Source organism: Vulpes vulpes, chromosome 2, assembly GCF_048418805.1.
Source record: "Vulpes vulpes isolate BD-2025 chromosome 2, VulVul3, whole genome shotgun sequence".
Taxonomy (NCBI): domain Eukaryota; kingdom Metazoa; phylum Chordata; class Mammalia; order Carnivora; family Canidae; genus Vulpes; species Vulpes vulpes.
The window spans coordinates 11488376-11512573 of record NC_132781.1 but is presented as its reverse complement, the minus strand read 5'-3'; the positions used below and the strand labels follow the sequence as shown (position 1 = coordinate 11512573).

General features: G+C 50.8%; 2 protein-coding genes across 7 annotated transcripts in view; one reads left to right on the top strand and one right to left on the bottom strand.

Moving 5' to 3' along the window:
• ARSG (arylsulfatase G) overlaps window positions 1-7849 on the top strand; it is a 106120-nt gene extending 98271 nt beyond the window's left edge. For 4 of the 6 annotated variants that reach the window (XM_072746756.1, XM_072746755.1, XM_072746757.1 and 1 more), the window contains exons 11-12: window positions 3630-3720; window positions 6862-7849. In XM_072746756.1, coding sequence (XP_072602857.1) covers window positions 3630-3720; window positions 6862-7166 — 396 coding nt within the window. In that variant the 3' untranslated portion in view covers window positions 7167-7849. The remainder of the gene's footprint in view (window positions 1-3629; window positions 3721-6861) is intronic. The other 2 variants (XM_072746758.1, XM_072746759.1) reach the window with 1 other exon arrangement.
• A 2-nt stretch (window positions 7850-7851) lies between these two features.
• Window positions 7852-24198, bottom strand: part of WIPI1 (WD repeat domain, phosphoinositide interacting 1) — a 32356-nt gene continuing 16009 nt past the window's right edge. The window contains exons 5-13 of the mRNA XM_025999644.2: window positions 19399-19496; window positions 18666-18758; window positions 17879-17949; window positions 17177-17284; window positions 13568-13732; window positions 12685-12792; window positions 11882-12000; window positions 11301-11401; window positions 7852-8372 (exon numbers count right to left, since the gene is read on the bottom strand). Of these exons, the coding sequence (XP_025855429.1) occupies window positions 8325-8372; window positions 11301-11401; window positions 11882-12000; window positions 12685-12792; window positions 13568-13732; window positions 17177-17284; window positions 17879-17949; window positions 18666-18758; window positions 19399-19496 (911 nt within the window). The 3' untranslated portion in view covers window positions 7852-8324. The remainder of the gene's footprint in view (window positions 8373-11300; window positions 11402-11881; window positions 12001-12684; window positions 12793-13567; window positions 13733-17176; window positions 17285-17878; window positions 17950-18665; window positions 18759-19398; window positions 19497-24198) is intronic.

Here is a 24198-nt window from a genome sequence, read left to right as displayed (position 1 = left end):
AAATGCTGTCAGATGTGCGGCGGCAGTCACCCAAGCCACTCCTGTGGCTGGGCCGACCCAGGGCAGGCGGCCCTCTGGCCCTGAGAGGGCCGCCCGTGCTTCTGTGAGCATTCGTGCAGTTTCTAGGGCTCATCAGACGTGCCTGAAATGCCCTGCGAGGAAGCACTACTTCTCCTGGCATATGGAATCTTCTAGAACTGCAGACCCTTCCAGGCTGAGCTGTACTGCTGAGCAGCGGTGAGGCCGCAGGAAGATGGTTTCCGCCTCGGGGCTGGAGGTTGGCAGTGTGTGACCCTGGGGGGTTACGGAAGACGTCAGTGCAGAGGTGCTCCCGAGTGTTTATTAGCACAGCTACTAATAGAATAATTGGGGTCACCAGGAAGTGCTTCAAGGACTCTGGGCTCCTTGCCGTGGCCGGTCTGCCTGTGGCAGCCAGCTCCTTCGCGCTCGCTTCCGCTCTCAGGCAGGAGAGAGCTCACTCCGGTCGCTGCTTTGCGTGGGGTCATCGAGGCCCGGGCTCGGGGCCTCACGGTTACTGGTGTGGTGCCCGGCGGTGGCTGGGTGGGGGCACCAGGCAGGAGGACGGGACCCAAGCCCCAGCAGCGTTGGGGGTTCACGTGGGGGACGCAGGCGCGTGTGTGCAGCTGGAGTCCTGACCACACCCCAGGGCCTGGAAGGAAACAGCCTCCCGACCGCCCGCCCGCCGGAAGCCACTGATGGTATCTTCAAGAGCAAAAGCCTGTGGGTGCTGGCACCTTCGGGCCACGCCCCCCTTCCCAGGACCCTAGATTCCCACAGAGTTTCGAGTTTGAGGGCAACACAGGTAGTTGTGGGCTCTGAGTCTGGTCTTTTCCGGCCACCTGCCGAACAGACTAGAATAAATTGTCTTGAGTTTGCAGAAGGGAGGCCAGGAGGTGAAGTGAGTGATCACACACACACACACACACACACACACTCACACACACACACACACATCTATCCATGTGGATACGCACATACGTGTCCCCCCCCCTCCCCCCCGCCCCGGGGAGATTTTGAGAAACACAATTTAATTGTGTTCACCCTCGGCTGTGTCCTGGGCTTGCAAGGATCCTACCGCGGGCTTCGTTTAGAAAACACTTCCAGTTTCAAGAGGCTCAAAGTAACTCCTAGATGATCATCTCAAAACAGGATGCAAATAGGCCTGAGCAATGGGGCTCTTCCTTATTTTGCAAATGAAGTCACCGCAAGTGGGAAGTGCTGAAGCCACCTAGGGCCACGCGCCCCCTGGCAGCCTCCCCAGGCCCTAGGTGCAGGCATTTAAAGGCCAATCGCGGGCTGTTGGGTTTCCTGCAGAGCGGCCTTCTCGGCCTTCTTCTCATTGTCCCCTTGGAGGTCTCTGGGGAAGTCGGGTGGTATTTAAAACCCGCAGCAGCTGCCACCAGGCTGCGCGGTGGGTCTTGCACCTGGGTCTGTGTCTGGGCACCGAGGGCAACCGCAGGAGAGGGGGAGGGGAGACGGGTAGGGGAGGGTGCCTCCAATATCCCACTGGGGGCTTGCCTGACTCTCGAATGTGAGCTGGAGGTTGTCACGTTGCCTTTGGTCAAGTCACATGGCAGCTCCCGGTGGCCACCAGCAAGTCCAAATTTTGTTGGCAAAGGGAAGAAGACTTTCATGGCTCTGCACCAGCCAGTCCAAACCGGCCTGGGGCTGCTGTGGGTCCTAAGACACGTGGCCCCTCCCTGGAAGCTATACATAGAGGGGACAGGAGCTGGGTTGCAGGCTCTGGAACTCCCATCACTTCTCTTAGGGAGGCCCCTAGTGGTGAGAGGCGCCATCCCCAGTGGCCCACCACTTTTGGAGACAGAGCTTTGCAGCCCCACCTGAGGGACTGGGGGAGCCCTCCTTGTGTGTGTGAGTGTGTGTGTGTGTGTGCACGCACACACCACATATGCACCAGCCTCCAGGGCCTAAGGAGATGCTCCCTGCTTAAAACGACAAAGCAAAATGAAACAAAGCAAAACCAGGTAAGAAAGGCAACCAGGAACGTGCACCTGCTTTGCAGAAGACACAGTCATCTTTGAAATTCGGACGGGGTGTCCTCCCTGCCCTCCCCCGAGGACCTGAGGACCTGTCTTGGGCTGTGGTTCATGTGCACATTTGCCAGCCCTCTTCCTCTGGATGGGCACCCCAGCGCCCTGGCCAGTGTGCCCCCGAGGAAAGCAAAGCCCATCCCTGTCTCGGGGAGTGAGCCATCCTCAAGTTTTGCTTCCTCTTCCTCTTGGATTTTGGAAGTTGCCTCTGGTAACGCCGCATAAATATCCTGGACGTGGCAGGAAACTGATGGAGTTTCTGAGGCTCAAACGATGCCCATGGCTTGACCTGGCGGCGGACCGGACCGCGACTCCCACCTCCTGGATGTCTGAGTGCGTCTTAGGTCGGTTGACAAGAGTCCCCCACTTCCTGCCCTCTCCAGAAGGAAACCAAGCGGCCTCCTGCGGTGACGGGCTTGGCTTCCTGCAGGGCTGGCAGGAGAGTGGGTTTTGAGTTACGACTTCTTTTCCTGTTTGGAAGGAGCCTGCTGTCATCACGCTGGCCGGGGACCTTGCGGCGACTGTCACGAGAGCCCAGCACGGAAGCTGCAGGTGTGGGAGGAGCCCCGCCCTCGGCGGCATCCTCTCAGAGCCCGGGAACTTGGAGGGACAGCTGTTTACTGCTCCAACAGATGTTTCTCATTTTTTTTTTTTTTTTAGCCCCATGGAAACTTTGAATCACGTAAGCGCCTTTCCAGTGATATATATCGGTCATGATTCATACCAGGGCGGTCTCACGCTTCCAGCCCAAACCCACCAACCGACCAAGGACACTGGTCATTTATTTTCTACCAAATCCTGCCCTTGGCAAGCCTGAATTAGGTGTTTCCGCTTTGTAGGGTGATTCTTTCATCTCTGGCCCGATGACGGAGGATTTCCTCAGTCCGAGTGGGGTAGGGTTGAGTCAAAGGTGAGGCTGTCCATGTGAGGCCGCGCCCGGTTCCGAGACATCACGCCGAGCCGTCCTCTCAAGCGTGCCTTCTTAGGCCACCCTTGCTCGAGGGAGAGCGAGAAAATCACCTGGATGCCGAAGTCGGTTCTCCAAAGAGATCCGAGGAACACCTGCGTCCGAATCCCTGGGAAGGTCTGGAAGGCATGCAGGTTCCCAGGCCCTATCTTGAGCCTGAGCGCTGGGGCCTGGGCCGGTGTGTGACCAGCACAGTCATCTCTCACCCCATCCCCCTGGCACTTAGGACAGCCCCGCAGCTGGTTTAAAGAGCAGGTGCTGTGCCGTCTTGGAACTCTCCAACGTTGAACCAGCTTTCTCTCACTTTGATTTTGCAGTGGCCCCTGCACATGCTGTAGCTGGTACTGGGCCTGCGAATCTGACCAGAGGGGGCCAATCTAAGTAACTGGCCAAATAGCTATTTCATGGAGGCATCCGCTCCCCGGGGTGGGGTTGACCAGTGTGGACCACAGGCCCCAGTCGGTCAGCGTTTGGGACCAGGGTAGGGTGGGGCGGGGGTGCTGGGCCGGGCACCATGACAGAGAAAGAAATGCTTTCCAGGGAGTCCCCGGGAGCCTGGCTGGTTAGGAAGCTCTGCTGCTCTTTCTCAGGTGCTGTTTCACCCCAACAGCGGGGCTGCTGGAGAGTTCGGAGCCCTTCAGACGGTCCGCCTGGGGCCTTACAAGGCCTTCTACGTCAGCGGTGAGTCGGGTGTGCCGTGCACCATCCTCCCTCAGGCCTCCGGCAGTGAGTGTGGGCTGCCCTCCTTCAGGGGCGCTCCCGGCACCCAGGGGCCCCCCAGCACAGGCCCTCGGCCCCCACAGATAGGAAAACAAAGTCTTTCTACCATTCGCCGAAATTTCCAGCAAGCCCCGAGCTAGTCAGCACACTTGACACAGCGCTTTCCCCACCAAGAACCGTTTCATTCCATTGTTGTGCTTTAAATGCCAGTTTGGCCGAACATGAAATGGGAGCTTAGAGATATTTTAAAGTGTAATTTACTTGACAATAGACTGTTTCAGAAAATAGACTCTAGAGGTTGAGTTAGCAAACCAGCAGAAGGCTCTGCTTCTTGGTTCATTCGCTGACCGTCTTCAATGTATATTTTAGAAATGTGATACTGGGTCAGGATGGTTCTCAAAACCTTTCAGTGGCTTCTTGCTGCCCACTGAATTCAGGTTCCTTCCATCCTGGGTCCCTCCACTTTTCCAGGGTCAGTTCTCCAAGGGCAATGGCCTTCTTCCTTGGCCTTGTATCGAAATCTCTCTCCACTGCGAGGCCCTCCCATCAAATTCTAGTACCTTGGTCATAAAATCCAATCTCATCTTGCCAGCTGCGTATGATTTGGAAAAACTCTGATAAGGATCACATTCTGCTATCTATGCCAGTTATTTGGGTACATGTTTGTTTTTTGGGAGGGGTCCTGGGGGGGTTCACATTTTATTTCCACTACTAGTTTTGAGCTTTAAATTTTTTTTTTTTTAATGTAAGAGAGAGAGAGAGAGAGCACAAGCAACAGGGATGGTAGAGGGAGAAGCAGGTTCCCAGCTCAGCAGGGAGCGGCATGCAGGGCTTCGTCCCAGGACCCGGAGATCATGACCTGAGCTGAGATGCTTAACTGACTAAGCCACCCAGGCGCCCCTAGTTTTGAGCTTTGTAAGGTATTTCATTTTTGTGGTCTCTAAGTGCTGAGCACAGCATCTTGAACCTCGTAGGGACCCTAACGTTTTTCTTTTAGTGAATGAAAAACAAAAACAAAACAAAATCCAGGACCTGGTGCAGATTCCAATTTGATTCAATTATTTAACATCAGGGTGTTCCAAAGAATTATATAATAAAGAACGGAAATGATTATCCCTGACTGTAAATCCGTGATCCTGGAGAAAACATGGCATAAACACAAAACAAGTTCTTTGAGTTCGTAACTTGAGGGATATTAAAAATGCCACAAGAATCGTTGATCCTCCAAAACCTACAATGCAAACCAGTCAGATATTTGTTATGCTTTCAGGTGGAAAGTTTCCAGATTACAGTCCTTACATTACATTATCTCAGAGGTATGGCTTCTCCAGGCTGAGTTAATTTCAGAAGTCACGGCCCTGCCAGAAAGCCCTTGGCACCGCGGTGTTGGAATCCTGAATGTTGCTATGAAGTAATCGGGCTGTTTAGAACGATCACAATCGGACAGGAATTATGATACCCAGGGGAGGGGAGGTCTGTTCTGAGGAGTCACCAAGGTCCCAGGAGTGTTAGCATGAGGATGCGGAGGGCAGACCTCTCAACAGCTGGTGTGTGTGTGTGTGTGTGTCTTGAGCCGGGGGTGGGGCGTGTGACACACATGTTCTGACCCCTCCCTTCCCCTTCTCATTGAGAATCTGCATCCCTGTTTCTTAAAACTGCTTTCGGATAAACTACATGTGTTGACATCTACTACATTAGGTTAGAGGACGATGCGGAGGGACTTTATGGATGGATTTTCAGGTTGCTCCTCTCTGGCTCCCTCCTCCTTCCTGGGATTTCACCCATCAGTTCTCTTCCCTTGTGGCAGCCCTGAGCCCTGGCCCCTGACACCTCAAGCTAAAGAGACGACAGCTTTCTCCCTGGGCTCTTACTGCTCCAAGCTGCACAGACTGAGGGGGGTCCTGTTGCGGGGGCAGGGGGCTGCACAAACTCCTAAATGCAGACCCAACCCACGGAGACCTCTGTCTTTCAGTGATCAAATTCTTTCTGGTCTTTGCCTGCCTTGGTAATTTCCTCGTGCCTTCAGGGTTTCTTTTTCCCCCTAAATATGTCTAGAATTCCAAATTGTTCTCAATAGGGGGGCTGGTCCTATGCAAGCTACCCCCCATGGTTCTCAAAGTGGAAGTCTTAAATTTTTCCAAGAGGAGTCCAGCCCTTGCTCCACTGATCACAAACCTCATTCACTGCCCTTTACTGGCAACGAAGGAGAGCTTAATCTGGACTCCAAACTTGGGGCAAAGACAGTGACTCTTTCTGAACGACCCGAATGTCAACCACAGCAGGAAAACCATTAAGGAGGGCTGCCTTAAAAGCTGTGTGGTTTGCCCATTCTTCTCTCCCTGTTGGGGAAGCCAAGAGTTTCTCTCACATATATCAGTGCCAGGAAGAGCTGGGCTTCCCCTGAGCCGCTGAGAAGTTTCTACCCTGTTGTTTGGCTGCTAGGAAGCTCGGATGCAAAGTAGGCATTTGGGATTTACTGTATGTCTGATGGCTGTCCCTTGCCTTGATTGCTTTCATTTATTCAATCATATTATATTAACTCCTGTCTGATACCTTAACTACTTTTGTATGGAAAAGGCACAAAAAAAAAAAAAAAAAGAAAAGAAAAAAAAAAGTCACCCGAATCGCTAACCGCTGCTGCCAGTACTCCATTTTTGTTACTCCTCTTTGGAGGCTGCCTTCATGGCCAGATTCGAATTCATGTAAGAATCTCAACTGCAACCCAAAGTGAAATTACTCACCTCACCTTCCTGCCCAGTCCACCAAACTGAGGATCATGGTGTTCAAGAAATCAGTGTTTGGAAAAAAAAAAAAAAATCAAATTTCCTCACAAAGGGTAGAGATGAGAGATAGCTGGTTGACTGTCGAGTCATACTGGCTCTGAAGGCAAGTCCCGGAGAAGTTCCAGATCACTCTGGACAAGAGGAGCATCACTGGTCTGAGCACCAAAAATCTCAAGGTGACTTGACAGGCAGAATGGTCACTTGAATATTCAAGTCCTGGGATGTTTGGATTAATGTAAAATCAATCAGAATTCTCCTCTTTCTACCATAGGGCCAAAGCTGGGTCTGACGGGGTATTTGCTGTCACCCCCCTCTCTAGGCGGAGCCAAAGCCTGTGATGGGGACGTCGGACCGGAGCAGCATCATGAGCCTCCCCTTATTTTTAACCTGGAAGATGATGTTGCAGAAGCTGTGCCTCTAGATAGAGGTAGCGCCGAATACCAGGGCGTCCTGCCCAAGGTCAGAGAGGTTCTTGCAGATGTTCTTCTAGACATTGCTGGTGACAACACCTCCAGAGCCGATTACACTCGCGATCCTTCGGTGACCCCCTGCTGCAATCCCCACCACGTCGCCTGCCGTTGCCAAGCCACCGGATGGACCGATTTCCCCACGGGCAGATGTTAGGAAGCGAGACAGGGCAAGTTCACACTCCAGCTCCGGATGCTGTAAAACTAAGTCTCAGGATTTTGTTCTGAGGCTCGAGCTTTGCATTCCCCCCTCCCCGCTTGAGAGAACAGCTGGGTGGGCCTAGAGCAGAAAGCACCCAGGCTTTGCCGTTAGATCTGGATCAAAGCCCAGCTTTTGAATATGGGCATTTAGCCTAGCTTGCAAGCTGATTTTGAGGACGAAAGACGATGATACTTGGAGATGCCTGCCATGTCACCCGACACAGAACAGGCACTTAATACATTTTAGTTTTTCTCTGTACCCAGTTTCGCTGGTCCCATTAGCATAGATTCATCCCAACTGGGATCTAGGGCAGTGCTTCTCCATCTCTGATCTGCATACGTATCACCTGGGATCTCATGGAAGTGCAGATTCTGACCCAGTAGGTCTGGGGTGGGGCCTGAGATGCTCCATTTCTGGGCAGCTCCTGGGGGAGGTGGGGGTTGCCCTGAGTAGCACCAAATGCAGGCTAGGACAAAGTTAGATGTTTCCGGGTGTCATCGCTCAAGAGCCCACAGATTAATCCCCAGCCCTACCCGCCTCCTCCTTCCCTTTAAAGCTCAAACGACTGTATCCTAAAGATTTTAGGCATCTTCCTGCTTCCTAAAACCAAGAAGAAATAAAAAATTTAAAACCTCAAAGATGCATTGCCATGATTTTATTATTAGTGTCCTGAATGGGACTCAAAGGTAATAAATGATTTATTCCAATCACTGCAAAAATACTTTGCGTGGCTGAAAACAGTCTCTCGCTATACGTACGTAATATACAAGAAATACAATTCAAAGAGATTTTCCTATAAGTACATTTTTACACGGCATACATTTAAAAAGGATGCCCTTTATCGTATAAAGTTCCGGTTATAGACCAATATGGTTAGTTAGCATTGACACTATGGCTGTAACATATTTCGAGTAGCAGGATGTGTATATAAGGGTCTCCCGTACCCACTGGCAACGAGGGCAGAGGAGAGTTTGGAGAGCCGTGGACCATGTCTCGTGGCTTAAGCAGGCGGCACCTGGGATTCCTGCCCCCCCTTTCTGCACACACAATTTGTACTCCATTCTTCCACCTTCCTGATAGGGGGGGGTTTCCTGATTTGAGGTGCGCTTCTCATCATGACTGCTTCGTTTTGCCCTTCTGACTTCCACGGCACAAGTTTATCTACCAAAATCAAAACAGAATGGCCTTACTCCTTCCAGGTAGAGGCTGTTAGGCAAGGCTGCATTATCAACAGATCTGTGCCCATGCGGGTCAGCAGGGGGAGGCTGGCACAGTTTTTGTGTATGTCCATGGACTGACCCTCACTTGTGGCCACAGAAAGTCCACCCGTCTTGCGTAGGTGTGGACGAGTATGGCACAGTTTCAGAAAATACTGACTATATATAAAATACGTGTGTATGTGTGTGTATTTATATGTATATGCATGTTTGTTTGTTTTTTAAAAGGCTCATCTTACTTGTAAACACAGACTGCTAAGTCACTATGAAAAAGTCAGTAAATACCCTTGGTCCCACTTCCCTTACTCTTGCTCATAGGAGTAAGACCACTGTCAGAGAATGTGTAGATTTGTAAAGGTTGGCGTGTTTTTACAACAAAAGCTGCTTCCTGAATATGGCACCTTTCTAATGTACCAGAAATGATCAAATGATCAGTTCTCTTTTCTCATTGTGGATGGAGCAAAGGAAATCCCCAGGAGATAAGAGTGACCATATTCAGGAAAGTGTGAGTATATTACAAAAAAAAAAAAAAAAAAAAGACCCTACTCACAAGGACTTGTGTTCTGAAGGCAAAGGCCTGGGGAGCCCCCTCACGAGATTAGGCAGGCAAGCCTGTGTTTTTAACCATGCTGACTCCAAGATCACAATCCCGGAAGTTTTTAAGGGATGTGGGTAGAGGTGTGAATTTTGGCCAAGTATGCGTAATAGGCATGCTGGCGCAGAATAATGGCAGGGAGGGGAGTTGTCCAGCATCTCCTCTCCTGTTGGACATCGTTGCCAAAAGGATGGGAGATGGTCCATGTCGAGAGGACATCCCAGTGGCACTCACGCCTCTGGTCTCCATGAAATGAGATGGAGAAGACTGTCTGCTATGACATTGGGAGGTTGTAGAAGCTCAATCCTGTCCTCCCTGTCTGCCTGGAGGCTGGACAGCAGGGCGTCTGGGATCTGTTGGCTTCCATGACCCCAACCGCTGGCTCTAGGGTCTACCAGGGGCCTCATTCAGTGATCAACGCTCTCGCTGGCAGGAAGCCTTCCTTGTGTCTAAAGAAAAATCCCAGAGGCAAGTTAAATTGACTTTCTCACATTTGGTCCTGAAGAGGGAGACAGGACAACCGGCTCCTACCCAGCTTCCTGGCAGTGTTTAGGTGAACAGGCCTCTCAACAAATTCTACCACTAGATCTTAAGCATCTCCATTGTTTTTTTTTAAACTCCAAACAAATGATCTACACAGTGTACCTATTATTTTATACAGGTTTTCTTTGGCAAGGGACCGCCTTCTGAAAGCCAGTATCTGATGTACCCCAATTTGTACAAAAGGTTTTAGGGTTTACTTTGATTATAGCTAAGAATCTAATTAATAATCTAATTGTCTTTTGGAGCAGTCACAGACTTTCACCACAATCACTGAGATGGAACCTAGTGAGTGGCCAAAATCACTGAGATGGAACCTAGTGAGTGAAGGTTCTAAACCTGGGCAGAGTAGGACACGTATATCCCCGCTCTATCTACTCTGCTCTGGTTCCCAGAAGACACAACTTCAGGTAAGTGACCACCAACTTTTAGGGGGCCGGAAGAGCTCCCTTTATGGCTAGTCAGGGCATGAGAACCCAAAGGCAAAGGAGGCAGCAAGCCAATGGTTGTTTTTATATTTATAATTCGTATTTTTAAGAACCACTGCTCTCCAGCCCTAAAATATAAATCGTACTTGTTGGCACTGCATCTGGCAGTCTGCCTCTTAAAAGCCAGAAACATAAATCTCAAGCTGCAGTCCGTAGAGCCTTCGTGGGCAATCACACACCCCACCCTCCCATATCACGCACAGAGGACTCTAGAACAGCCTTTTAAAAAAAATAAAAATTAAAATTAAAAAGCTGACTGGGCTTACCGGATTGTCCCCGGATTTATAGGAGAAAGAAACTAGACCTGCCTTCCATCCTTTTGCAAATGAGATTTCAACTGACATTATAAGATAACGGTCAGGAGAAAACATCATATACCAAGACCTAATGGGCCCTGAAGCAGGGCCCGATCTGGCTCCAGGAGGCTCACTCAGTTGACTCTCTAAGTCTTGGTCCAAACACAGCTTCCATGTCTCGATGATTTTAGGTTCACTCTCTGTGCCACTCTCTAACCGCAGCTCACGAGAGCGGTCTGGATGGTGCTCTAAATGGAAGCTTGAAGGATCAGAAGGATCTGCTAAGCTAAGCTAAGGCAGCCACCCAGGGAGAGAACCCTCTCGTCAGACGCGGATGCAGGGAGAAGCCAAGCCTTGCACCCAGCCAACCCCGGGGGCTCTTGCTGCCAGAACAGCTGAAGCAAGATGCAGGGAAATGCCGGGGAGCTCTCCACCGAGGCTCCCGCCCTCCACCCGGCTGCTGGGAGCCTGGGGTCCGCCCCATTAGAGCCGCGCAAGGGTGAGGGTCTAGCTGGCTTACAGAGCGCAGCGGCCCAGCCCCGTTAGGTCGACGTCTTTAGCAAAAAGGCAGCATTCTGCAAGGACATCCTTAGGAGCCTCAGGCAAACGGGTTTATGCAGGCACGAATTCCTACCTTGTGAGCAGCACAGAGAGTGCTAAAGAAGCCAACTTAAGGATTCCAGGCCTCTGGAGGTAGCGAGGCCACCGAGACTCCCTGGGTTAGTATTCGGTTATTCTACTGCTGCCGGCTTTAGCCTGACACCTGATGGCTGGTCTGTCGGGCCCGAGGCACACAGCACAGCGCATCACCTAGGGCTTTCTGACTAGTGCAGAGGAGGTTAGTTGTTACAGGACTAGATAACAGGGCAAGTGACTTCGCCTCTTGCATGAGGAGAAGGCTTCCTTCTAAGCACACAGACTGAGCCACTCGGTTAGGGGTTCCTAATGCTCACAGGGGGGAATTCATTCTCATCATCAAGACACACTGGTCCCGTCGCAAACTCATGTTCAGGAATAATCTCTCCTCGGAGGGCTCCGCCGTCCTCAGAATAACCTGGAAGCCAAGAATGAGACGTGAGAGAAGCCCGGCGGCCTGCTGTTCTTATGCTGTGACCCGGGGGCGGGACCTCCAGGGAGACCACAGAGGCTGCCTTTGCCTTCTAAACAGGAGAGACTGAGCTTCAGAGGAGTCCAGGGCCCCACCGTGTGTGGCATCCAAGCCTCCGGACGGGCTGGCCTCACCCACCTGTCTACCCTAGACACCTCCGACTCGCTACTGGTTGGCAATTCTCAGAGAGGCCAAGGGTTGACACGACTTGTTGGGGGAGGCGATAATTTGGGGCTGCACCTGCCGGGTTTGGGGACCCAACTTTTAAAGGCTGTTCTTGCGGTCGCACCTGGGAGGAGATAATTGGTTCGGGGAGAGCATTCCATCTACAGGTGACCGTGAAGACAGAGGAAGTGGTGTCAGAAACAGGCCCCCATGGTGCCCCACCGCCCCCCTAGCCCCCACCAGGCCCCCACATCCACTCACCTGGCACCGTGGAGGCGGACCAGGTGCTTGGTCTGGCTACAGTTGCTGCGTAAGACTGAGGTAATGAAGGTCTGAGGTCATTTTCTTTATTTTCTTCTGTTGTTCCTGAGCTAAGCAAGCTAATTGCAGCAATTGTGGGGGAGGGGAGGAGAAAAAAAGAGATCACATATCCAGGACACCGTCACAAGGAAAAGCGCTGGGCAGCTCAGGCTTGCCCACTCGAGTTTAAAGTACAGACCTATGAGTTCAAGCTGGGTCATGTGACCCCGCCAGTGGCCTTGAACAGCTGGGGTCCATCACGCAACTTCACAATGGACCCCTTCCTCTTCTATGCACTAAACGAAGACTGGCCCTTTGCTCTTCCTGGTACACCCTGGCAAGGACCCTAAGACACGCTCACAAGGGGGGGTGATCTGTGGGTGAGGGGGCAGGGGCAGCTCACGGTGTCCTGGCACAGCAGGGAGAGGTCGCCTTGTTCTCGGTCATAGACATCAAGAGAACTTTTCAATTAAGCGTGGTCAGTATTTTTGAGCACCCAATGTACGAGGAGGAAAGGCCACAGGAAGACATTGTGTTTCTTCAATTGTGTGTTACTCCTCCTGGCACTTTTCCAGAAGTGCACAGCGTAGTGAGGGTGCCTGACATCGAGCCCAGCACAGAGCAGGTGCCCTTAGAGGTTTGCCACCGAGATGGCCGGCGAAGAGGACAGACAAGCAATGGCTCTAAAGCCTGTCGTTCTTGGCCAACTGACAACCTGACACAAGCGGCTCTTAAAAAGGCTTTTTGAAAACTAGTCTCTTCACCTGTGGGTCTTGATTAAGACACATTCTCCTCCGTCCTGAGGGTCCAAATTGTAGATGTAAAGGTGTCCATCGGATGATGCGACCAGCAGCCTTGGCAATTTCTGGATCCTAAGAGCCAAGGAAAACACATGCTGTGATTACGACAAAGACGAGCAACAGGCCAGCTTCAAATGACAAAGCCTCACCCACCCTGGCTGTCACAAGCTGCTTCTCTTGCCATCAGGAAACGTTTACCCAGTCTGCTGGCCCCGGATTCTGGGTTTCTGGCTATTTCTTTGCATTCTGACCTAGCGATCTACCTTGAGGATTATTTCTTGTCTTTGAAAATAATTGTGTGGGTGATACAAAACCATGCGTGTGCATGCTATTACTCTATGAAGAGCCACTGCCAGCAAAAACATCAGCTGACCTGAATGGGACACAGCCTCTGGCTTACGTGTGTTTCTGCCTTTAACAGTGACAGAAAGGACAAAATTAGCTCACCGCGTTGCTGGCCAGTTTTATCAGATTTAAAAAAAAAAAAAAAAGTTTACCTTCTTTAACTCTCTTCACTAAAATATCTGTCAGCCCCATAGGTGTCTGAGGCTGGACCGTGGAACTAGAGCCTTTTTAGAGAGTTACATAAGAACGGGAATTGTTTTCAAGACAGCATTATGACCAGAGAGCTGAGGTTCCCATGCCGACTTCCAGCTGTCCCCAGAGCACAAATGATGACTAGGAGGAAAGACAGCGGATGGACACAGCGGGCTTCGATTCTGCACGCCCTTCCTCCTGGCTATCTTGTCTTTTTTTTCCTCTTTGTACATGTTTGGGGGTTTTGCACTTTGGGCAAACAGCTCTGTGAGAGCTTATTCTTGTGGAGGGTGGGTGGTGCCGTACGTACGTTGAGAGAGTGCAGATGTTCCTCTGACCCGAGAAGTTCAGACGTCCGGTGGCGAAGGCCCTGTCCTGGTTCATCATGTCTGACACCTGGGTGGGGAGGTAGTTGGAAGCAGCCATGAACATCTTTCCCATGTAGCCAGTCCAGGTCGAAGGCTCTTCTGGTCGGCTGGGGGAGCAAGGCACAGGTGGAGGTGAGCCGGCCCCGCAGGCCTGGGCATCGGGCCAACGGTCCACACGCCCAGGTGCAAGGAGCTGTGCTCACTGCAACAAAAAGGAACTGTGCCTTTAGCATAATGTTCTACCCCCAGGAACAGCCCGGGACGTACTCTTCTGGCAACAGCAAAAGGACAGTGAGTGCTCGTTCGTCCTTCGGAAGGGCCATTGCAAAGCTGTTAAGAGGTTCCCAAAGCTACCACTTGCCTACATTAAAGAAGTTGCATGTAATGATTAGTCTGATTTCCAGATTTTTAAGAAGGGGGCTAGGGTCGGGAGTGAGATGGGATCGATATCTGGACTCTGAAAAGGAAGCTCAAGCCTGTCCAGGGCTCGTGGAAGAACAGAGCGATCTCGGTGTCAAGGCCTCCCTAGCCAGACTGAGTGGGAAGCAAACCTCCGGGCAAGATGCTTTGGGTGGTGTGTGATTACAGCCCTGAAGCCACCCTGCTCCCCGGTGATTCACGACGACAGTAGAGATAATTCACGGGGACCTGGTACATCCCCTGCAGTCATCAAAGTTCATCCCAGGGCGGCTGCCAGGCAAAGAGGGTGGTTGCTCTGTTGGTGAGAGGTGAGAATGGGCAGGAGCACACACCCTGCCTTCATGCTGTGCACTCCTGGGAGCACCTGCTGAGGCCACCGGTCCTCAGGGCCAGAGCCTGGTAGGGCACATGCGCTGCAGCCGAAGCGCCTTGGGGTTTACTTCTCACTCTGTTTCCCAACCAGCTGGGTGGTCTTTGGACAAACCGGGTTAAGAGCCGCTCGGGGGAGGAAGGGGCTGTTCCTAGCTATCTGAGATCCCTGACGGAAACAGGAGAGCCTGGATGGGGAAATGAGTTCAAATGGCAACTTCCTGTCTGAAGCACCAATAACAAACTCCGATGAAGACATGGGGTCACTTTGTCACAGCACCTTGGATTGAAGGTCATCCCAGCAGGCCAGCCACCCTCCTAAGCTCTGAACAGCTCCCCAAGAGATCCAGGCTTCTGTTTTACGAGCTGAGAAGTGATAGAAAAGTCCAGAGAACAGATAAAAGCCCTAGGGAGAACACGCAGGGTTAAAAGTCCAACACACACTGCGCTCTGCGATGCACATGACCAGGGGTGGACACTCACGGGGTTGCTGGGACACAGGAGCAGGGAGGGGGCAGCCCCTGGGGTTTCCGACACCAGTGCCGGGGGCAGGAGGGGAGGGATGAGGTTTCCAGAGGAAGAGCGCTGCACTAGCCCGCGGAGGGAAAAACGGAACCAGGCTTTGGTTGCTGGTGCCCATGGATGGAGCTTCAGAAGGGGGACAGAGGCCAGGTGCCGTGTCACATGGACACACTAATACACACATAACAGCAGCCGCGTAGATTGTCAGACAGACACATGCCATGCTGAACACACGGAACAGAGCCCATGTACCATGACCTGCTAATTAGGTGGAAAAAGTAATTTTCTCGTAGAAGTTCTATCACACGAGAAGAATTCTTTCAGTTACAGAAGTGGGGCCTCTCCTGGCACAAGTGTGAAACCCAGCGTGGAAGTAAGTCCTTGGGACATTTCTCGGACACCCCCGGAGTGTGCACCCAGGAGCAGCCCTAGAAGCTTGGCGGGCTGTTAAAACGTGGCCTTTCTTGTAGACGGAGGCCAGCTTTGAGCAACACGCTGCTCTGAACCCCAACTGCCTCGGTTATGAAACTGCCTTCCAGGACTACCATGGGGAGCCGAGGGAGGAAGTGTGTGACAGTACTCTGTAAACTACAAAACGCTCTATCGATGTGCGAGTGTCACTGTCATCGCTAACTCGACCGCCTGCCTTCCGTGGGTAATGAGCTCATCGCTAACATTTCATGTTTCAATTTCCTATGATGGCACCCAAGAGTCAGGAGCCATGAGGTGTCTGAAGTCCCCTGAGGAAGGCATGACCTGTTTACTGTGCTACCAGAAGCAAGATCTTGACCTTGGGAAGAGGACAAGAGGCCAGGGTGACACTGCCACGGAGAGTGGTTGGGTGGGAGGAGAATCCCTCACTGTTTTGCTGCTTCCCAGTGTAGGAGCTCCAAGGGTAGGCATGGACATGCATGTAGCAGGTAGTTATATTCTAGTGCTCACATGCTACAGCAGAATTTCTAGGAATGGCCTCAAGATTCCACACCCTGGTCCCTAGAACATTGTGACAGTGACAAAAATTGTGACAGTGACTGTGTTATGTTTATGGCTCAGACCACCGTAGGTAGAGAGATTATCCAGATGGGCTTGATCTAGTCCCATGAGCCCTTAACAGCAGAGAGGTCTCTCCAACTGGTGGCAGACGAGGAAGGCAGAAGGAGAAGTTGGAGCAATCCAGAGGACAAGAAGGAATCCGTGCGACACTGCGGGATCGAAGGCTACGTGAGAAGGGAAGCAGGTGGCCTCTTGGGCTGAGGGCCACCAAGCATGTGGGCATCTCACTGCTACCACTGCAAGGCCCTGGATTCTCACCAGGAACAGGACTGAGTTTGGAAGAGGGCTCCAGGCTCCAGATAAGAGCGTGGCTGCCTGGCACCTGGATTTCTGCCTTATGAGACCCTGGATGGAGAACTAGGCCATGCCACCTCGGGCTAGCGACCTACAGGGCTGTGGCATAATGAACGTGTGCTGCTTTAAGCCATTATATCTGGGGTCACTCATTACAGCAGCAAGAGGAAACTAATACACACGCCACTGGCTGCAGGGGAAGGCAGCTGCACTCCTGCCACTGGTACAGCCACAGGCACTGGGGGTGTCTCCCATGAGCCCAGAGGCAGGCAAGATGGCGGGGATTCACATATTATTGTACCCATAGCTCTGCTGCCTCATTTTTTTTTTTTTAAAGATTTTATTTATTTATTCATGAGAGACAGAGAGAGAGAGAGAGGCAGAGACACAGGCAGAGGGAGAAGCAGGCTCCACGCAGGGAGCCCCACGTGGGACTCGATCCCAGGACTCCAGGATCACGCCCTGGGCCAAATGCAGACGCTCAACCACCAAGCCACCCAGGCGTCCCTGCTGCCTAATATTTCTTAATGTCTACCGTGTGCCAGGCATCATGCTAAACACGTTGGCTCAAGGAACTCACTTAATCCCCATGACAAGCCCAAGAGGCATTGATGATTATTTTGTACGGAGGTACGGGAAGGTTAAATTACCTGCCTGGGTCTCTCAGTGCAGGGCAGCCTGGGCCAGAGCTGGGGGTTGAGCTCAGGGGGGTGGCCCCGGATTTTGTGCTTCCACTCATTACACCACCGAGGTTTGGTCAGCATACGCTCACCACTTCTGGGAAGGCAGAGCCGGTAAGGCCGAGTGCATGGCATTCGGAAAGCGAGGAAACCACTTACGCGGGCAGTGGGAGCACAGAACCACCTGGCTCCTCTGGTCGGGCACTGACTTACCTGTTAGTGAGGTGCTCCAGCTTGAAGATGTGCACGGTCTCGGTGTTGCTTGAGGCACAGAGGAACTGCGAGTCCATACTGAACACGAGAGAGCTGATTGTCACGTACCTAGAGAACACGGTGACGTGGAGATGGACTAGTGAGCCCGACAGGGGAGGGTGGCTGCTTTACAGTTCAAAACCCAGCTTTGTAAGAAAACTGGACATGTCCTGGGGAGTCTAGGTATTCCAAATCCCCCTGCCGTTGTGTCATTCCTAATTTAGAAATTCACTCTGGAAAGATTCGTAAAGGGCCATGGTCTCGGGTGGGAAGAAACAAAGCATCGCCCCTTCCTGTCACCTTGGACGTCTTCCAGCGGCTCTGTGCACCGATCCAGCTGCAAAGGCTACCGCCAAGGGGTTCCCCGCCCATCACACTTCACGGATTACTTTTGGGTTGTGACTTGCCTGCGCTCTCGTTTCTCCTTTGCTCGCTGCCCTGGCACTCATCACAGAAGGTTTCCCGTGGCTGAAGCCCTGTGCTAGGACAGCGGCCGAGCTGTCAGGTGTACTGAGCACCCAGCACAGCGTCTAAGGCAGGTGACCTCCTCCAGGGGAGAGGAGGGGACAGAGCCACCCTCCACGCTCTCCCTGGACGGCTGCAAGCCACCCACCACGGGTCTTTAGTGTCTACTGTAACATGGGTTTCACGGTGGACACAGACCTTTTCATGCCCCTTCGAAACTCGTAGAGCTTTTGCCCATCAGGTACAGAGAACACCCGGATGACAGTGCCCTGAAAAAGACAGCAGGGGGACATTTCAGACCATGAACGGCTTCAGACCAAGATGTCCCTTCAGAGATGAGCCTGTTTTGTGGGTTTTGAACAGCTGTCTCTGAGGAGGAAGCACGAAGTGTTGGGCATAGAGGCTTTTTTGTTTGTACACTGCCACAGAAGTGATTCTTGGGACGGGTGTGAAACACTGTTCCCCTTTCCCTCCGTGCCCTGGCTCAGGGCTGCGTGTGCGTGTGTGTGTGTGTGTGTGTGTGCTCAAAATGCTTGGGCTTCCTGGAATAGCCAGTCTCCGCCTGTCAAAAGACACAGGCTTTTCATGGCATTTGAAATTCAACTGGATCACCTTCCCTGCCCATCCCAGACAGAAGAGATCGATCTCTCCTGCTAAATAGCACAACATTTTGTTTACACGGTTCATGAAATGCAGCCTCTGTCTGTTTCCAGGGAGGATGTGCATGCGTGTGTCTCACTAAGACCACACGCTTTTGTGTCAAGTAGCTTGCATCTTGCATAGCAGAGGCCTTTGCTCTGTTGAATTATGTATCCACATACACAGCATGCATGGGTCAGAGGCTCCCCTCGGAAATGGATTCCAGGTAGGCCCAGAGACCAGTCAGTCCTTGTCCCCAGCCCCATCTCATTGGATCTTTGGCCCCAGGGAGCCGCCCGGCAGAGCTGTGACAAGAGAGCCAGTGGAGACCGGCAAGTGAACTCACTTTTTCGGAGGCGCTCGCTAGTTTTGAGCCCAAGGCATTGAAGGCGATGGCGGCCAGCGTCCCCTCGTGGGCAGCAATCGTGCAGACTGTTTTCTGTTGGTGACAAGGGAAAACAGACACGGATGCTGGGGCAGAGGGAAGATGCATTTCCCCTCCCTCCCCTCCTTCGGAGATGCCCTCCCGCCTTTGCTGGGCTCCCTGTGTCTCTCTCTGCACCAGGCCATTTATGCAGGAGCCATACAGCCTCTTCTGGTCTATCCAGATCCTGCCGCAGTTCCTGCCCTCCTCCTGCCCTCTGGAAGATGGACAGACAACCGCAGGCCCAAGGCGCAGCGATGCTGCCGCGGCTCACCCTGCACGCCGCTTTCGGGGGCTTCCCGCAGCAATCGTGCCCTGCCCTGTGAAGCCGCGGGGGGCACAGGGCGGGAAGCGTACATCCGTACACTGTCACCTACTTCAACCTGACAATGGGCACCTGCTGGCTCGTGGTTTCCACTCCACTTGTCTACATCTGCCTCGGCCGGCGAGCCGCCTCGCAGGTTGACTCATGGCAGCCAGGACGGGTATCATTACCTTCTCCTCCATTCCCAGCCAGACTGTGGCCAAAACAAACGCCCTCGGTGTCGCTTCTCCCTCTACACCCCGGCCCGCCGCGACCCAGCCTGCTCATCACCTGCTACTGACCACGCAGCCAAGCCGGTGGGCTGGGTCAGCTGGGTCACTGCCAACTCACCAGGGAGTGTCCATCGTAAAGCACAATCTCGCCTGTGGTCAGGCTTCCAGGGTAGGCCACATACGAATTGGAATGGTTGATGGAGAGGGCACAGAGACCTGGCAAAGAAGGGACAGCAGATGAAGAGGCCACGGAGAGACCAGGCCTGGAAAGGGCATCTGGAAACAGCGCAGCTACAGTGCCACCTACTGGCGAGGGGAGGGACGGCTTAGCCGACCTTTCCTGCGATCAGGGAATCTCTACGGTAAAATTCACACTTGATGCTGGCCAGGTCTCTGCAGCGAAGCAAATAGAACTCAGAATACTGAAAAAGTTCTTCTTGACATTTTACCACGGGGCTCTGAAACCGCATCTGTTTCTCTTTCATTACCCTCTAAGGCTCTAAGAGACTTGACGGAAATAAAGGCTGTATGTCTCAGCCTTCCTGCAGGTGACTACATGCAGCTGGCCACTCATAGCCAGTTGGGGAGCCCAGGGTGGAGGGTCGGGGGGAAGGACCTATTTAGAAACTGTTCATTTCTTTTTTTTTTTTTTTTTAAGATTTTATTCATTTACTCATGAGAGACACACAAAGAGAGAGAGAGAGAGAGGCAGAGACACAGGCAGAGAGGGAAGCAGGCTCCATGCAGGGAGCCCGACGTGGGACTCGATCTCGGGTCTCCAGAATCATGCCCTGGACTGAAGGCGGCACTAAACCGCTGAGCCAGCTGGGCTGTCTGAAACTGTTCATTTCTAAGCCAAATAAATGTCTGCCTCAATGAGGGAAATGGGCACCTCAAGAGACGCAAGTTCATTTGAGGGCTGAACCTTCAGGTAAGATGGATCTCTGCCATTGAAATAAGCTAAAGAAAGAGGACATTTTGGTCTTAAGGTGCTTTGACAATATTCCGGGAGAGCAAACAGCCAATCACATCACTGAACCGATGTAGACAGTTTTTGTTTTTAAGGAGACTCAAGGTGGGGGTAGTTCTAAAAGTGTTTAAGTAAAGGATTTTCACAGCAGTGGTCTGGATTAATAGTAGAGGTGTCTGTGACAGGAGTGAATTCAAGGAATTAGTGGAACCAAAAGCATTACCAGAATTAGTGGAACCAAAAGCATTACCAAAAGCAAACCACTAATTTTGGTTCCATTAGTGGAACCAAAAGCAGAACTTTGAGATTAGGTAAGTGTGACCTCTTTTTAAATGAAAAAGGCAACTGACAACTTTGTCACAAGTTAGGGTATGCGTGTGTGTATATATATATATATATATATATATACATACACACACACATAAATCGTGGGTGTAGAGCCCACCCTTGTGGGGCTTGAACTCACGGCCCTGAGATCAAGATCTGAGTTGAAAAACCAAGAGTCAGACACTGAACCGACTGAGCCACCCAGGCACCCCACAAGTTTAGTATATTAAATGGTTTCTTAGACAAGTATAAGAAAAACTTTACATCAGGCTAAAATGCACCCAACCTAATCTGCTGGGGGCAGGGGATGAGCAGAGAAAAAAAAAATCCAACACTGAGAACTGAAACCGAGGTCCTCCTTCCTGCTCTCTGGCTTTGATGAGGACAAAGCCAGGGCTGTGTTCTTATCACTTGCCACACAGAACTCTGAGGGGAACATGACTGAGCCCAGAGCCCTTACCTGCATGCTCTGGCATCCTGTAACCCGGTACAGGGTCACTCTCAGCCCCAGCCTTAGGGAGAGACTGTCCTGTATCTTCCCAGTTTTGCTTGGGGAACCTCAATTCCCCCATCTTCTCTGGGCTCCTTGCAATCCAAGTGCAATTTCAAGAGCAGCTAGCAGGTGGAAGGCATTCTGGTCTTGTGAAACAGGCGGGAACAGCATGGGAGGTTGGGTTGGCTTGCATGGTGGGTTCCCATAGGGCTACTTAGCAGAAGAGATGGTAAGACTGGACATGGTAACTGGGCAAGGACTTGAGGACCATGCCAAAGAGTTAAGATCTTAAAAATGCAGTGGGTACGCGCCAGAGGTTTCTAAGCCCGTGTGTTTAAAAAAAGCAGTGTTAATCAAGACCACAACGAGGTACCACTTCACACTCACTAGGATGGCTATAATCAAAAAGACAGATAATTGGAACCCTCCTACGCTGCTGCTGGGAATGTAATATGGGACAGGGCTTTGGAAAACAGTCTGGCAGTTCCTGAAAAGGTTAAACAAGGAGTTATCATATGAACCTCAAATTCTACCCAGGAGACATTAAATCATACAGCCATATACAAAGCAGTATCATTCCTAAGAGTCAAAAAGTGGAAACAACATAAATGTCTATCAACTGATAAATATGGGTAAATTCCCTTATGATGGAATATTATTAGATACAGAACAAATAAATGTTCTAACATGTAAGTGAAAGAAGGCTGATACAAAAGGCCACATATTATATGATCCCACTTACATGTAATACCCAGAATAGGTAAATCTAGAGAGACGTAAAGTAGATTATGGTGACCTGGGGCTGGGGGTATGGCGGATGGTGGTTAAGGGCTATGGGGTTTCTTTTTGGGGCGATGAAAATGTTCTAGAATCGGTTGTGGTAATGGTTACACAACACTACAAATATACTAAAAGCTATTGGATGGTGCACTTTAAATGCGTGGATCATACAGGATGTGAATTCTAGCTCAACAAAGCTGTTAGGAAAAAAAAAAAAGGAGTGTTTTAAGAATATTTGTTTGGCAGAGATGGGCCGAGGATATGGAGTCAAGACCCAGGCCTGTCTTCGACTCTAACTCTGGCTGAGTGATTTGTGGCCTTTTGAGGCTCACACGTTTATTATCCATGACATGAGGGGGCTACAGTGATCTTTCCAGCTTTAACATTCTAAGATGCCAAGTCTTCATTTATTTACATCTTCCTCTGAAAATATCAAGGCCCATCTGTGTGGCAGGGAGAATGGGGAGGTTTTTGAGCAGAAAGCTTGGACTTCCGAGTTGCCCTTTAGAGTTCTTTTTTTTTTTAAATTTAATCGAAGTATAACTGACATATATAACATTATGTTTCAGATGCACAACATAATGATCGGATATTTGTATATAATGTATCACGAGTGAGGGATAGTCTAGTGAGTCTAGTTAACATCCGTCACCATACGCAGGAAATTTTCTTCTCATGATGAGAGCTCTTAAAAGCTTACTCTCTTACCAACTTCCAAATATGCCAGTGTTAGTAACTATAGTCTCCATGCTGTACATTACATCCTCATGACTTAGTTATAACTGGAAGTTTGTAACTTCTGACCCTCTTCGTCCATCCCCCCTCCCTCCCCATCTCCCCACCTCTGGAAACCACCAATCTGTTCTCTGTACCTTTTTTTTTTTTTTTTTTTTTTTTTTTAAGATTCTGCTTATAAGTGAGATTATACAGTATTTGTGGTATTTGTCTTTCTTTGACTTAACCCACATAGCATGATGCCCTCGAGGTCCATCCATGTTGTCCCCAATGGCAAGATTTCCCTTTCTCATGCCCAAATAACGTTCCATTGTACATATGTATATACCACATTTTCTCGATCCGTTCATCCAATGGGCATTGGTGTTTCCATGTCATGGCTGTTCTAAATAATGCCGCAGTGAACATGGGGGCGCAGATGATCTTTTTCGAGTTAATGTCTTCATTTTCTTCAGATAAATATCCAGAAGTGGAATTGCTGGGTCACATGGTAGTTCTGTTTTTAATTTTTTGAGGAACCTCTGTGCTGTTTTCCAGAGTGGCTGCACCAGTCTGCGTTCCCACCAGCAGTGCATGAGGCTCCTCCTTCCGCTGCATCCTCGCCAGCACTTTGTATCTGTCTTTTTGATATTAGCCATTCTGATGGGTGTGAGATGGCCTTCAGAGTTTTTGTTGTTGTTGTTGTTAAAGTGTAGATATCCCAGAAAAGAAGAAAAGCTTACATTTCTTCGAGTAACATCAAACCTTCGGTAGTATCTGACAGTGGGATGACACTAGACTCTAACAGGGAAAGTTCGATGGCCAGGGCAGGCGTACTCTGACACATTACACCTTATCTGAGAGCTTTGCCTCTGGGCTTGCGCATCTGCCAATCCACTTGAATTTAGCCAAGGGATCCTGCACACCAACCTTTGCAGACTTAATGAAGGTCCCCAGAAAGGCTTCCCACGAGTTTCTTAGATTTCACAGTTCTCAGAGTCAACCAGCTACAAGAATGCATTTTTATTCCTTCTGAAGCCCCCGAGGAAAACATCAAGAGCTCACTTGAGGCTTAGATATTACCATTCTCCTCGTCCTGTTTCCCATCACAGGTGTCACACTAAGCCTACTCCAGGAAGGAAATCAGCTTTGTCTCTGATATCATTTTACATCACAGAAAAGTCATAGTGTAAAAGACTTGCAGAGTCCAGAAAATACAAAGCAAGAGAAAAAAAAAATCACTCATTGGTCTAAAACCCAGAGGCTTTTCACCATTCTCAATATTCAAGCATATTTTCTTCCAGTCTTTTTTCTATATAGGAATTCGGTTTTGGGCAGCCCTGGTGGCGCAGCGGTTTAGCGCCACCTGCAGCCCGGGGTGTGATCCTGGAGACCCGGGATGGAGTCCCACATCGGGCTCCCTGCATGGAGCCTGCTTCTCCCTCTGCCTGTGTCTCTGCCTCTCTTTCTCTCTCTCTCTGTGTCTCTCATGAATAAATTAAAAAAAAAAAAAAGGAATTCGGTTTTGATGTGGTTTTTGGGTTTGCTTAAGAATTGACACACAGTCTCATGAATCACTGTCCGCTCTAACTTCACTGAAATTGTTTGGCTGTAATTCTTCTGCAGTGGGAAAA